Consider the following 15,258-nt stretch of genomic DNA (forward strand, 5'->3'; position numbering starts at 1 on the left):
AGGGAAGGAGACTAGTAACAAGGACTCAAGATTCATGCTCTGATGGTGGAGACCTTCTTGGAGGGTTAGGGAAGCTCAGAAAATAATAGTGAGTTCCTCGGTACAAGATACTACCTAGAAGAAATGGATCCTTTCCCATTATACAAACTGTCTTCCTGGGGCTGTTTATTCATCTAATAGGGGTTAACTTAATTTTTATTTCTAAAAGTAGAATATTAAAAATAATAATTTCATCTTAAACAAAAAATACCAAGAACATAAAATTTCATTTATCCCTAAATCTGTTTTTGAAATACAACCACTAAATTATTTTTTCTAATTTTTGTGAAACATAAACCATTTATTATACTAAATTGATATTAATGGAAAGAAATCTACTATTGTAATAAAAGTATTTTGTAGAGTGTCTTTAGTAAATATTTTGTGAGTGAACCACATAATAGAGATTTTTGACATAATTTAATTGTCATTATATTTATAGACACAATCATAAGACTAGTTTCTGTAATTAATGAGACTTTTTACATAATTGTATCTTAAGCAGTGGTCAAACCATCACACAATGAAATGAGGCAGCCAGATCTCCTTATCAAGCTTTTCTCTAATAACGTTTTGTAAGAATAACCTTTGTGGCCACACGTAAAGATTGGATCTGTCCAAATGTGAATTGGCTCTGTCATCTCCCCTAACAGTCACCTTATCACTGGAAATATGAGCATGCTTTTGTTAATATTTGGAAATATTTCCAGTGTTTCTCAAAAGCTGGTATCTAAAAGACCGATATTGTGTCTCTGTCTTTTCTTTATGTTTCCAATTTCTAGTCCCCCACGAACTCCGCCTAATCAGTCATCTTCAATCTTTAGTCGTCCCCTTTCCCCTTGGAATATAATCATGGTCAAGTCTCTCTCAACTTAGGAACCTTTCACTTTCTTGACTTCAGGTTTCCTGCTGGCACTGCTCTCCCTCATCTTCCCTTCACAGCCCAGCTTCTCGAAAGATCCGTCTATGCCAGTGCCTCTATGTCCACAGGGCTCCTTTGTTCATGTCTTAACTCTGCACCGGGATTCACCAGCATTACTCCACTGAACCTACCCTCGGTCACTTTCACCTCCTTGTGACTTGATCTCTCAGTAGCGTCTGGTTTTACTTGCCCTTCTCCGCAAAATCCTCTTTGATTTCAAGAAACCCTAAGAGCTCCCCTTAAATGTTACTATTCCTCAAGTCTCCCTCCTTGCTCTCTCTCTTCTTCTCTCCTCACATTCTCCCCAAAGGGCCCACTCAACCACTACCTGAATGTTGATGACTCCTAAGTCCAGACCTTCCTATCCAGCAGACTTCTGAACATCTGCTCTTGGAAGTTCCTGACAGTTAAACTCAACATGCCCCAAAGTCCACACACAATCTTTCTTTCAAGGAATCTGCTTTTCTGCTTGTATTTTTTGGGGAGGGGGGTGCTGGCTGCTGTGAGGATTGGAACCCTTGACCTTAGTGTTATCAACATAACTCTCCACCAATTGAGCTAACTGGCCAGCCCTGCTGGTATTTTCCATTGGTGCCTTCCATACTCCCAGTTTTTCTCAGCCATCTTAGAGATCTCTCTCTTCCCAACATCCAATTATTTGCCAAGTCCTTTTGAGTCTACCTTTGAACTCTTTAATTCCAACCTTTCCAGCTGGATGTCTTAATTGGGCTCCCAGTTTTCATCTGCATCTCCTGCATTCCCCCAATTTACCCTTCATGTGGCTTGAAATGCTCCACGCTTCTGTTTGCCTTGATCCTTTTTATGACTCTGCTTTAGGCATCTGATCCTTCAGGAAGCTTTCCCTGAGTCCCTTTCCTCTACCTAGTGCCCTGATACCTATCCTATCATAGCAGTTGTCATAGAGCCTCAAGAGGTGTTTTACTGACTCTCTCCCCAACTAGCCTGTGGGGCCCTCAAGACCAGGGATGCTGTCTGTCGTCTTTCTCCCCAGTGCTTACTGTCTAGGTTTGTTCTCAGCAAGTGTTTATGCATATAGCAACATTAACACAAAGAAGATGTTAGTGGCTGTGTCAGGGGGAGGTGCTTTGATTGTTTGTTGTATGAAACTCTACTTTGAGTTTACTTTTCTTCGGGGGGAAGACAAAGAAGGAAAGCCCAGAAGCACATTGCAGGAAACTTGCCAGACTCTCTGCTTGGTTAATACTGTGGTTAAGTTTCCAAAGTTTAATAGGGTTTATGGATAATGTTTGTCTGTTTTGATACTCTTTGATAATCAAGTTCAGGCAAAACTGGAATTTTACAAACCAAAAAACCTTCAGTTTTTTTTTCAAGTGTTGATGGGATATTTGTAAAAATTATTATGTCAGACTCTTCTTGTTTGCCTACCTTCTAACCATATTCAGCAGGTATCAGACTGCAGAATATGATATTTCGGGAAAAGGGCCAACTTACTAACCTTGGCTGAGGCTGACACTGCTGGAGGACTGATGTTCCTTATCACTTTAGGTCACCTGCTGTATTATTTTAGGAAACTCATTTTCTGAATTTCTATCTCATATACACAGATACCAATGGTTCCTACAAAGCAATTCTCAGAGGTGTGTCTGATTCTCACATTTGGAGTTCTGAGCCAGGTAGGGCCTGCCAGATAGAAGCTTTATATGTCTTCCTTTTGCTCCCATGCCTAGAACCCTGTGGGCATGTAAGAGACAAATGAATAAAGAATCATTTTAGTAATAAGGCAGGACTCAATATTCCCGAACCTGCCAACATTTAACTGAACTGTCTCCTAATGCGTGGAAAAGATAATTTCAGAGTCAGTTTGTCAAAGCCCATATCTTGGGTATGTCTCTCTGCAAACGGGTTGTGACATTAATCTATTCATTTGGGGAGAGTTTTGATTTGTTCATAGCACCTGGAAAAAAGTAGGTGCTCAATAAATATGTGTTGAAAAACAGAATGTAACAAAACAGTTCTTTATTATAATTAGCCAATATATTACCTAATTATTTATCTTGATGTAAAATGAAAGATTTTAGATTTGGCTAACATCTGTTCAGTAGCAGTCACTATTTCGTGTACACATATCATCTCCTGTCACCCGGATTTCATATGTCTACAAATTGTCACTTAATTTGAGTTTGCGGTTTCTATTTTTTTTAATCCTCAACTTTACATTGTAATCTGGCACCTGTGAATCTCATTTGAAAAGCAGGTTTGCAACAGAAGTGCTGGCACATGCTAAGTTCTCAGCTAAAGGCTTAGAGGCTAGAGGCTCATGACTAAAAGAAGATAATTCAGTTCATTTCAGATTTAATAAAAAGAGAAACTTACCATGCTTAATTGAACATGCCAGCCCCCTGGTATAACAGATTCCCCCCCCCCCTTTTTAAGAGAAAGCTTCATGTGTGTGGTGGAATTATATTATTAATTTATAACAACAGTATTCAAGTTTGACTGATGAAAGCATCTTAACATTTTCAGCTCTCGGGATGTCAGAAACAGATAAAAAGAAGCATCCACAATTTGCCTTCTGCTGCCATTTAACACCTTCCACATATGCAATGTGGCAAAATCTGCCTTTACTTGCCAAGTCCAATCTTTCTGCTTTTACTGCTGACAGTTCAGATCATGAAAATAAGATGCAACGAAGTTTAAAAAGCTGGATGTATTCTAATTAGAAGAATTCCTTGGTTCTGGTTTTCAGGAAGACTGTGGCTTTACCCATACAGTTGGTTTGGTCTTTCTCACAGACCCGATGCTGGTTACTAGCTGGTTAGTCTGGTTACGTGCACTGACTAGGCTGCTGTCTTCCTAAGATCCAGCCCCAGGGAGACACTTGTAAGAATACATCTCTGAATCAATAACGTGGTTAATAACTGCTGAGTTCGGTACATTTGTATTATGGATAAGGCCAGCCTTACAGAGAACACCTGTTCACGTGCCCGAAAAATCCTCTGCTTATGGAAGGTTGGACTGAATGAGTTAAACCATAATGTTGGAATGAATGAAACATAATATGAGATTGGAAATGGTGTCTGTGCACAATAGGAGCTCCCTGCTTTGGTAACTGGAAGGTAGAAAGTTAACTTGCAGTGTGCTTCTCAGACTTTCTGTTGGGATATCAATTGGTCTTGAAGTAAGAAGTGCACATGCTGTGGCAAAAGTTGGATATTCTGTGTAGGAAGAACAGCCTGTTATTTAATGTAGAGAGGACAAATACTTCGATCAGAACTGCACTCTGGCTTTAACTTAACTTTGGTAAAAATTCAGGTTTCTAAAACAAGTAAATTAGAAGGTAGTTATATCTGCTTTGTAATGAAGTCAGTTTGAATCGCTCTTGAAAGGGCTTATTTATTATTTATTTATTTATTTATTAAAAAGATGACTGGTAAGGGGATCTTAACCCTTGACTTGTTGTTGTCAGCACCACACTCAGCCAGTGCGTGAACCGGCCATCCGTATATGGGATCTGAACCCGGGGCCTTGGTGTTATCAGCACCGCACTCTCCCGAGTGAGCCACGGGCCAGCCCTGAAAGGGCCTATTTAAATTTGCTGGTTGAGGCTCTTTCACTGTTAGCGGGAGCATAAATTGGTGCAATCCTTTTGGAGGGCAATTTGACAATATATTTCAAAATTTGAAATGTGTATACTCTTTGATCTAGCATTTCTATTTCTATTTCTAGGAAATTATTATTATTATTATTTTTATTTTAACTTCTCCATATACATTGTAGTTGATTTTCGTGTCCCTTTACCTGTTTCTCCTCCCACCCACTCTCCACTACATCATATCTGTTCACTTGTCTTAATTTCAAGGAACTGTTGTGATTGTTGTGTCTTCTTCCTCCCCCCGCTTTGTTTGTGTGTTTGTTTATTTATTTATTTTTAGCTCCCACAAATAAGTGAGAACATGTGATATTTCTCTTTCTGTGCCTGACTTGTTTCACTTAATATAATTCTCTCTAGGTCCATCCATATTGTTGCAAATGTCAGTACTTCATTCTTTTTTTATAGCAGAGTAGAATTCCATTGTGTAGATGTACCATAGTTTCCTTATCCACTCATCTGATGATGGACATTTAGGCTGGTTCTAAATCTTGGCTATTGTAAATAGTGCTGCAATAAACATGGGAGTACAGGTATCCGTTTGGCATGATGATTTCCATTCCTCTGGGTATATTCCCAGCAGTGGAATAGCTGGGTCATATGGTAGATCTATCTGTAATTGTTTGAGGAAACTCCATACCATTTTCCATAAAGGTTGCACCATTTTGCAGTCCCATTAACAGTGTATGAGTGTTCCTTTTTCTCTGCAACCTCGTCAGCATTTATCATTCACAGTCTTTTGGATATTAGCCATCCTAACTGGAATGAGATGGTATCTCATAGTGGTTTTGATTTGCATTTCGCGAATAGTGAGTGATGTTGAGCATTTTTTCATGTGTCTGTTGGCCCTTCGTACATCTTCCTTTGAGAAATGCCTATTTAGCTCTAGGAAATTGTTTTACATGCATATATGTTCTACTCAGTAGAGTTTGCTATATGGGCACAGAGGAGGCTTATGTAGCATTGTTGGAAAGACTAGATGAATAAATAAAAATGGAAATACCCTAAATGTTCATCAACGGGGGACTGATTGAACTCACCATGGAACAGCCATGCAGTGGAATACAGTTAAAAAGAATGAGGAAAGTCTAAATATGCTGATATGGAAAAGTGTCCAAATAATTAACGAACAAAAGCCAGGTTAGAACAGTGTATAGAAGAAAGAGAATATGTTAAAAACTGACAAATGTGGTTATTTATAAAGAATGAATACAATTTGAGGCAGGAGGGAGACTCACTTTTATTGTCTTTCCTTATATAGTGCTTGCTTTTTACCTCCGTGTACACATAATGTTTTTATATTAGAAAAGCATAGTTAAAATTAATTTGTGATTTGAAATTTCTACTGTGGTAAAAGTTTGGATTCATGACTAAAAGGTAATATATATTTTTTCTTTCTTTTGCAGGTCTGTTCCACAGGAACTATCTAGTGTTCTATATCTAACCATATTAATAGAGAGTTTGGCTATGAACTGGATCAAATAATACACAAGCCTTTTAATTCAGCTGCTGTGGCCCAGGAATCTACCTACCACCATCTGGGTGGCAGCATAACCAAAATTCAAGATCAAGTTTTCAGAAGGTTTAAGTAGATTGCAAACTAGTGCCTGCCATCACACTTAATAAAAGGCGCCAGGACAGAATCTTGGACATGGGACTGGAAGGAGCATCAAGGTATCCAATGCCTGAGCACATTTCTGATGAGGCTTCCCTGGCTTCTCCAGAGAAAGAGGACTCACTCCCTTCTGAGGCAGCCCAGTCCATCTGTGGACATTTCTGTAGGAAAGCTCTTTCTGTGCTGGGCTGAACTCTCTCTCCCTGAATTGAGGAGAGGTGACTGGCTTCTCCACCCATGACACCATTTCCAGCTGGACTTGAGGGTGTCTGCAAAGCTCCACTCTCCTGGCCAGATGACACTACTTTACCACTGCTCATGAGACCACTTCCAAGAAAGAGGCTATAGGATGAACTTCTAAAAGCTTGATAGGTTGTTCCCTAACTCTGTGCCGCATCCTTGCTCACCTCAGCAGAGCTCCCAGGCCACCCATCAACCATCCAGACCCTCATCTCCAGGTGGCTCTGAACAGCCCTGACCTGACTCAATCTCCCACCCCTGTCACCAGTAAATCTTCGATATCCTTAACCTCTTCTCTGAATATTCTTTTTGCTTTCTTGTTCCAACTGACACTTGGCAGTTTCCTGAAGGTCCCTTTTCTCCTATAGTCCTTGAAAGTGGCAGCTGCTTGCCCCTATGCCACACCACCTTTTCACTACGTCTAGACCATTTCTCCTCAGTCCTTGGAAACACAAGCCAGGAGCTCCTTCACCTCTACCCCAACTGACTTCCTAGCCTCCTTCCCTTCATTTATGAAGATTTTAGAACCTAGCTCACTGTTTTTCTCTCTACAATTAGTCCTGTCACCATCCATTATAATGTGACATAGGTGAGCCCTGTGACACTTGGCTCCTTCCTGCCTTCACCTGTTCACTTTCGGCTTCCTTCCCTCCAGCTCACCACATCCGCCTGCTCCTGCTGTTAGTCCCTAGACCTTGTCACTAGCAATAACTGCACCACTTCCAAAGTCCTTATTTGAAGCATCTCGTTTTCTGTCCATCACTCCTTTTTGTATTTCTACTGCAATTCTTTGATCTCGTCGGTCCATTCATGGATGGGCTCGACTTTTCACTGCCCTCCTTTAGAACCTGTTCTTCACTTGGCTTCTGGGACACTATTGTCTCCTGGTTCTCACCTCACTCCAGTCTCCTTTACTGGGCCTCCATCTCCTTCCCAGACTCTAAGTTTTGGAGTCCCCAAGGCTCAGTCCTTTGCCTTTCTTCCCTATTGATTAGCCAGTATTGTCATCCAGGTCTGTAGCTTTAAATACCACTTATATTTTATGACTCCCAAATTTATACCTACAGCCCTGCCTGACATCTCTTCCAAGCTCCATATCCACCACTTTCTCACCATGTTCATTTGGATGTCTCACAGGCATCTCAAACTCATCAGGAGCTCCTTATATCCCTCACATAGCTTGCTCTATTCTCAGTCTTCCCCATCAACATACAGTGATCTGAAAGTGAGATTTCCCTGTTGTGAGAGAATGCAAGTCTGCAAGTTGCCTATCCAATAATCTATTCCCTTTCCATTTTTTAAAGACATAATACCTAAATTATTGGGGACAGTAATTCACTCAGGTTAACCAACTACATTTCCAGGCTGCCTTGAAACTAGGTGTAGCCATTTGACTGAATTTTGGGCAATATTTCCTGAGAGGGTCTTCAGGGGAGGCTCCTTAAAAAGAAGACAAAACATTTGGGCAAAATAATTAGACTCTTCCTCTTTACTGGAATGTGGATGTAATGGCTGGAGCTCCAGCAGCAATCATGTTGGACCATGAGGTACCCTTGAAGTTGAAAATCATATACCAGGGTGGTGAAGCAGAAGGAGGGAAGGAGCCTGGGTCTTGGATTATTGTGGAGCTGCCAGATCTTCCATGTACTGTCTGCTTCTGGACATCTTGTATTTGAGAGAAAAATAAACTTCCATCTGATTTAAGCCACTTTTTATCTGGATCTTCTTCAATATATAGCAAAAACTACCCTGCTTAATACATGAGCATATATAACACAGTCTCATCCATTAAAGCAAAGATTAAATTGTACTGTGAAGACCACACAGATCAAGGATTTGTTTTAGAACTACATTTTTAATTAATTAATTAATTAATTTATTAATTTATTTTTGTCTTTTTCGTGACTGGTACTCAGCCAGTGAGTGCACCGGCCATTCCTATATAGGATCCGAACCTGCAGCGGGAGCGTCACTGCGCTCCCAGCGCCGCACTCTCCCGAGTGCACCACGGGCTCGGCCCTAGAACTACACTTTTAGAGGACACATCTTGGGCAATGGAAAACACTGCTGAATGGTATTCCTAAATTCAATTTATCTTTGAAAAAGAACTGGACTGTTTCACTGCAACTAAGAACATCAAATGACTGGCTAGACTATGTGACCTTTAGGTGCTTTTGTTTCTTTGAAATAATGGGGGTTTTCAAAACTCAGCCACATGCCTACTTTAGGATCCCATGATTCACGTAAGACATTATTAATTTCTCAGCTTGATAAAGGGGCTCTTGGTTGCCATGAAACAGTAGGCTTAATTTCATTAAGGAAAAGGTCATTATAAGATTTGCCTTTGATATCACAAATTTTTCTGTTTTTTTTCCCTTATACAAATGAACAAAAATTGACTTTTAAAATACTGTAGTTGAGGCATTGAATTTAGGGTAATACATGCAAGCAGCTCTCTCCACATATCACTTCTTTGCAAGATATTAGTCAGGATATCTGTCTACCTACCTTTCTATATGCCGACATATATGTATAAACTGTTTATCTCCAAAGAGCAAAAATTACTAGTTCTGTATACTGCCGTTGGTAGAAAGTCCTCTTCTCCTTTTAATTCATCTGTTCTATCACACAAACTTGTTTTCTTTTGAACTTTCTCCACTTTCGTTTGGAGTAATTTTACGAAGGAAGCCAAGTTCAGTTTATTGAGAACTTTTTAGAGTGAGAATGGTATGAAATTGGGATATCTGCAGATGAGAAATCTATGGATTACTAACTTTAAGTAAAAATTGGAGATTTCCAGGCATATGCATCACTTTTTGAGGAGACAAGGGGATGGCTGCCCAAGTGGGGGCAGCTGAGGTCACTGAAAGACCACCTCCAGAGTCATTTGTGTCCCCAGAAAATCAGCAAGTTAGTCCCTGGGAAGGGTGAAGCTCACTAATCTATCAGGTCTAGTAAAGTGTCTTGTACAGAGCAGGTGCTCAGTTATTATCAAGTGAACACATTAGCTGGCAAGACAGGTTGTCATCTTGGGATGCAGGTATCAGGCAGTGGAGACAGTGCCTACTAGGTGCAGTGCTCTGGGCTTTATAGATTCTGCCTGGCTTCATTTCTCAAGGCTGAGCAAGACACCTTCCACTGGGAACTCCTAGCACCCGGGGTCTACCCATCCTGCTCCTGCTCTCTCTGCCTGTCTCTCCCACTAGGTCGTGAGTTCTTTAGGAGGTCTGTCTTTACTCTCCAAGTGCCGCCAGTCTAATGCCTGGTGCATACTAGGTGTTGATCAATGAATGAGTTAGGGAATGAATGAATGAAAAAGTGGATAAAATTCTGATCCTTTTGGGGTGGGAGAGGAGGTTGGCTCCAGTTCAGGTTCTAGGGCACCTGAATGCTGAGGGAGAAAGCATAAGGGCTTTGAGGGTAAAGATAAACTCTGAAAATGTTTTGATCTTATCCAGAGTCTTAGAGTGAGTATTTTATTGTTTGATTAAAATGAACTTTTTATGGTAGTGTTTAAGTGGGGGTAACTTCTTGTCCACTCTGGGATGTCCTCATTCTTAGTCTCTGGTCTCCATCAGGCCTTTCTTCCCACTCCCTGCACTGTAGCTGGTTTGAAGGGCCCCTGTTCCTCTTACCCACCTTGTGCAGCAAATGCAGTGGAGCCAAAAAGGGCAGGGCTCCGGCATGACACAGTCCTAAGTTCAGGTCCCACGTTACCACTTACTACCTCTGAGTCCTGGAGCAAGTCACTTTGGTTCTCTGAGTCCTAGTTTCCTTGTCTAATAAAATACACCTTTAAGCCTCTGTTTTCTCATCTGCAGTAAAATTTACCTTGTGTGATCATTATGAGGATTGAAAGGCATTGCATATATGAAGCTCACAGTACTGCACAGGCCGGTGGGAGGCACCTGGTAAATGCTGGTGTGCCCCCACCCTTTCATCCCTCTCTTGGTTGGTCCCTGCCACCCTCCTTCCCTGATGTACCCCGTATTAACTGATCCTTTGGGGCCCAGTTCAAAGATCACATTTTCCACAAAATCCTCCTATTTTCCCCTTGTTGAAAGCAGTCCTTCCTCCCCCTGTTTGTCATCTTCTGAACACTGCGGTACTTACCACTTTCTTCCTGGAGCCTCAGGGATTGCTGTGTGTTATTTCTCTCCCTGGTCTGTGAGTTCCATGGGGGCAAATTACCTGCCTTTTAATCTTGTTTCCCCAAAGCACCTAGCAGAAAAACTCACATGCAGTAGGTGCTTAAAAATAACGAACTGAATATGTGCCGGACACTTTTCTGTATTTAGAAATCATCACTCAATTCCTCTTTGGATATGGGGTGACATGTATAGTGCATTTTTCCATTTGATCCATCTGGGTGGGGGGAATCAGGCTTCCTCACAAGTAGCTGACCTCACACACCATCCAGAGAATGGAAACAGTTATAAATAGTGACTAGTCACAAGGGGCAATCACAATAAAGCCCTGCTCAAGGGCTGGTCACAATTCTAAAACTGTGGAAATGCTGAAATGGAGCAGGTATTTCCCAAAGGCTAGCTGGCCCACAGCTACTGCCCCAAACATCTTTGTCTTTATTACACCTCCTTAATTTGTACAATATGGAAGTGGCATAAATCATAGTCATCATTATTATTTTTCGGTGGGAGGGGAGAGGCCCTTGAGAATTTGAAGACGTCAAGCATGGCTGTTGCCAGGTCTGAGGTTACTGAGCTGGCTTTGAGTCATTTAGATGGAATCCCAGAATTAGGTGTTAGCAGACCTGGCTTGTCATGGAGAGAATGTGATTAGAGGTGGCTAGAGGGAGCACCCTTGTTCCAAAATTTGCTTTTTACTAGCACCTAAGAGGGATTACTATATGTTTAGAAGACTTTTTAATTTCTCAGAGGCTGCTATTCCAGGTGAAGGATTAACTTCAACCAGCATTTGCACAATGGTCCCACAAGAGGCTTCATGCAAGAAAGTCTGGGAGATACTGTAAACTCTTCCTCTTTACGACTTACTCTATGCTGCAGTGCACGGTAGCATATTGAAGGCTCCAAGAAGTCACAAATAAGCAGAGAAACCTATTTAACTTACTTCAGAATCTCTCCCACTTATTTAACTATGAAATCAATCTTGCCTTCTTTTTTCTTTTTTCTTTTTGTCTGGTTGTTGCAAAATATCTAGTGACATCATATGAAACCAGTATTTCATAGAACACACTTCTAAAATGCTGCCTTAGCTACTATTGGCTATCACTGTGATGGAGAATAAACTTTCAGCTAAGAAAGGGACACAAAGGGATGTGCATGGGGGAATGGGAAAGTCAGGAGAAGGAGAAACAATGTTAATGGTGGTCCATGAGGGTCCCCAAACACAATCGGATAGTCTAAGGGCCAGCCATGGATATCATTACAGACATTATTTTGACTTTGTTTTCCTGCTTCGAAAGGCCAGTCATTATCAAGTGATGTCATCATATTTGAAGTAGCATTTCTGCATCTTCATGTGACCTTGAATTGTCTGGTGTAGGGAGGAAAGAGAAAGGGAGCGCTTGGGCAGCAACAGTTGCTCAGATGGATGTGAAAAGAGGATAGAAAGGAGCAGAGTAAGAGGGAAGGGGGACAATTGAGGTGGCAGGGAGACAGAAGGTGCCCTGGCAATGGGAAGTTAAGGGTGGAAGGCGATGGACACGGGATGGAGGAAAGAGAGAAAGTGAATGGACGTGGCAGGTTGGGTAGATGCTAACAAACCAACCCACCCAAGGCATGAATAAAATAACAGCTGGGATGGGAGCCTTCCTTTAAGGTATGGGTTGCTCTTTCTATCCCCTCAGTGGGGGGATACTTATTCCTACAGGGAGTGCTTCTGCTTGGGGCCTCTCACTGGCCAAGGGTTTGCATTTCCCAAGGCCCAGTCTGAGATCCTAATAGTGACTTGCTGCTTTAGAAAACATCTCATGGTTAATTTAGAGCACAGAGACTAACCACAGAGAAGGGCCCCAGTGTTGTGCAGAAGCCGTAGTGGGGAGGGCCTGAGAAGGGGCTTCCTCTTACCCAGGGCTTTCAGATGTTCCGCTCCTGCATGCAAAGCAACTAGATCTTTGGCAAGCTAAGGCAACTCAGAAATACTGCAAGCTGAAAGCAAGTACGCAACACATTTGGGAGTTTCTCTCTCATGTTGAAGGATAAAATTGGGTGGTTCCCCTACTAGGGCACCTTTTGATTGCTTGCCAGTATCAGTGTAAAAATCATGTAAAAACCCCAAATGTTTTCATAACTTACAAATATTACATATTATTCAAAAGGTAGAGGTACAAGTATACTTCAAAAAATTCATGGAAAGATTTGTATTATCTTTTAATTCTATTTTTCCATAAACTTTTCCTCTCGTATGTGTAGGGTGAGATGGGGGATAGGGCAATAAGGCAACTTCCTTAACAATAATTCAAAATCTCCAAATTGCTGTTCCATGGAGAACTTAATTCAGAAAAGGGATTCTGCCTGGGATACGGCTCTGCCTTGAGATGGTCCCTGGAATTCATTCATAAATACATTTTAAAATAAATCTCTACTCAGTGAAAGTGGTTGAAATGACATGCCCAACCTCACAGAGTGGGGACCCCAATATAGATCATTCTACAGGCTGGAATGGAGGCTCCAGGTGCTCAGAGTAATGCTCTTGTCTGAGGTAATAGGGACTGTGTGGCCTGAGGACATGAGCCTATAGCCCTCTACAGTAGAATCAGGTCTCTAGCTCATTTTGGGTGTAGGAGTTACATCATATCTCTCATTCCTTTGCATAAATCAGAAAATCACCAGAACACATACCCCTCTCTGAAATTAAGGGCATATTAGAAGAGTGTTGGATGGATGTGTTTCTAGATATTGTTGAGAGCATGTGGAGGAAATATGCTGGCCCAGTGGGTGTTGACTTGTGCTTATATTGCTGACACCATTTCTTTGGGTGTTTTACACAATTGAGATGGTTTGGACGGTTTGAATGGAATAACATGATTACCCATGGTATCGCACGTCTCCAATTCCAAATAAACACAGTGGCAAAAACTAGACAAAAATGAAAAAACAATAATAAATCACACAATGTCACTGAAGTCATGCAATGAAACAAAAAAAGACTTTTAAAAATGGGCAAGCAACAGACACCATAAATGAAAAAAAAAAAAAAAAAGCCAATGCATACAATTCTAAAATCATTCTTACCTTCTTCAGTCATTGTGTCATAATATTTTAGTTTTCCATATGATCCAAGTTCTACAACATCACAGTAAAAGACACAAAGATAAGGAACGAGCTATAATGCAAGAACTTTGTTTTTACACATTCTTAATTAATCAGATTCAGAGTTATACTGTCAAATTCCGTAATCGTAACTATATGGAGATGTGCAAACATGGGCCATGTGGCAGACAGCTTTCTCGGCCCATTTTCAGAAATCACTTAAAATATATTATTCTTCTGGGGGTAGGATGTGTCCTGCATTACAGAAGAGGACACGGTTATTTTAACATCTGATGAAACAGAATGCTTGGCAAAGAATACTTCACCCCAGCCTAGCACTATAGTTTTGATAGAGGTGACACTCCAAGAGAAAGGGACTGAACAAGGACAATGTCCAGACCCATGGAAGCAAGCTGGTGGACACTGGGATTCCTTGCCATGGAACAGCAGTCCCAGAAGTTCATTTCACAGCTTTTCTCCAACAGAATCACTTCCTAGAGAATAAGAGAATTTTCTAGAATTTTTCCTGGAAAAATCCAAAATGAAAAACCAGCTTCTAAACTCCCCTTTCCCTTCTCATCTCATATTTCAGCCAGAAAGCACTGATGTGTGCAGCATGCTGGGAAGAGCTGCTAAAGGGCAGAGTGCTCTGGGAGGCATATTGCCAAGGAAGACCACCTGCTCAGACAGGTGACAGCAGCCCCACTCCCAGACCATCACCTGCTGCTGTGTAAACAGCAGGGGGAGGGGAAGCACTGGCAGCCCCTCCTCTGGGTGCAGATCACCAACTGACGCCACTGTGATGGAAACCACTGGCAGAAAGTGAGCTGTTTTGAATCAGCTGGTGGCAGTGGCAGCTGTGGGGGGTGGAGGAGGTGGGGATGCACTGTTTCTGTTTTCTTCAGTTTCAACATAGAAACTTTTATTCTTGTTCATCTAAAAATTCCAGATTGTTTAAAGCATTGAGAGCAGGTTAAAAATATTTTTCCTGGTCATAACCACACTTTCCCAATAAACTTCAAGAAATTAATTAGACTCAAGAGATATTCCTGTAACTCTGCATAATGTTTTCATGGCCCATTAACTTGGGCAGCCACTGGAAATCCATGTGTGAATCAATTTACAATTGATGGGGTTTGTGTGCACAATGAAGGATCTAGCTTAAAATGCAATAATAAATATTCTCGTATTTTTTATTTATATTACATCTTCTATATATATACTTTTTCCACATGCCTAAAATTTTATCTAAAACTATTTTAATACACCAATACAAAATTTTGTCTTGGGGAGAAAAATCACCTCATGTTTATGTTTTTGCAAAATCCTGCCTATTCTGGCTTTTGTTAGATATATTACAAAAGATGCAGGCACTTCAAGAACAAATTGAATTTTGTGTAAATAACAAGAAAAAAATTTCATGCCTTCTGGGGATTGCCTTTAGTGAAATATATTTTTTCGTGGTATTTTAAGTTCAGTAGTCTATTATGCATATGACATTGCACAAGTTTGGAATTCTTAAGTGATCTAAGTACCTTTATAAATATTAAGCACATGTTCATATTGGCTTCACACATAA

The 15,258-nt window shown here is 40.9% G+C and overlaps 1 protein-coding gene across 2 annotated transcripts in view; it reads right to left on the reverse strand.

Moving 5' to 3' along the window:
- SLC24A2 (solute carrier family 24 member 2) overlaps window positions 1-15,258 on the reverse strand; it is a 270,174-nt gene that overhangs the window by 44,789 nt on the left and 210,127 nt on the right. Inside the window, exon 4 of one of the 2 annotated variants that reach the window (XM_063081227.1) lies at window positions 13,662-13,712. The exons of the other annotated variant lie outside the window; for it this stretch is intronic. Coding sequence (XP_062937297.1) covers window positions 13,662-13,712 — 51 coding nt within the window. The remainder of the gene's footprint in view (window positions 1-13,661; window positions 13,713-15,258) is intronic. 2 annotated transcript variants of the gene reach the window in all.

This window comes from Cynocephalus volans, chromosome 16, assembly GCF_027409185.1.
Source record: "Cynocephalus volans isolate mCynVol1 chromosome 16, mCynVol1.pri, whole genome shotgun sequence".
Lineage (NCBI taxonomy): Eukaryota > Metazoa > Chordata > Mammalia > Dermoptera > Cynocephalidae > Cynocephalus > Cynocephalus volans.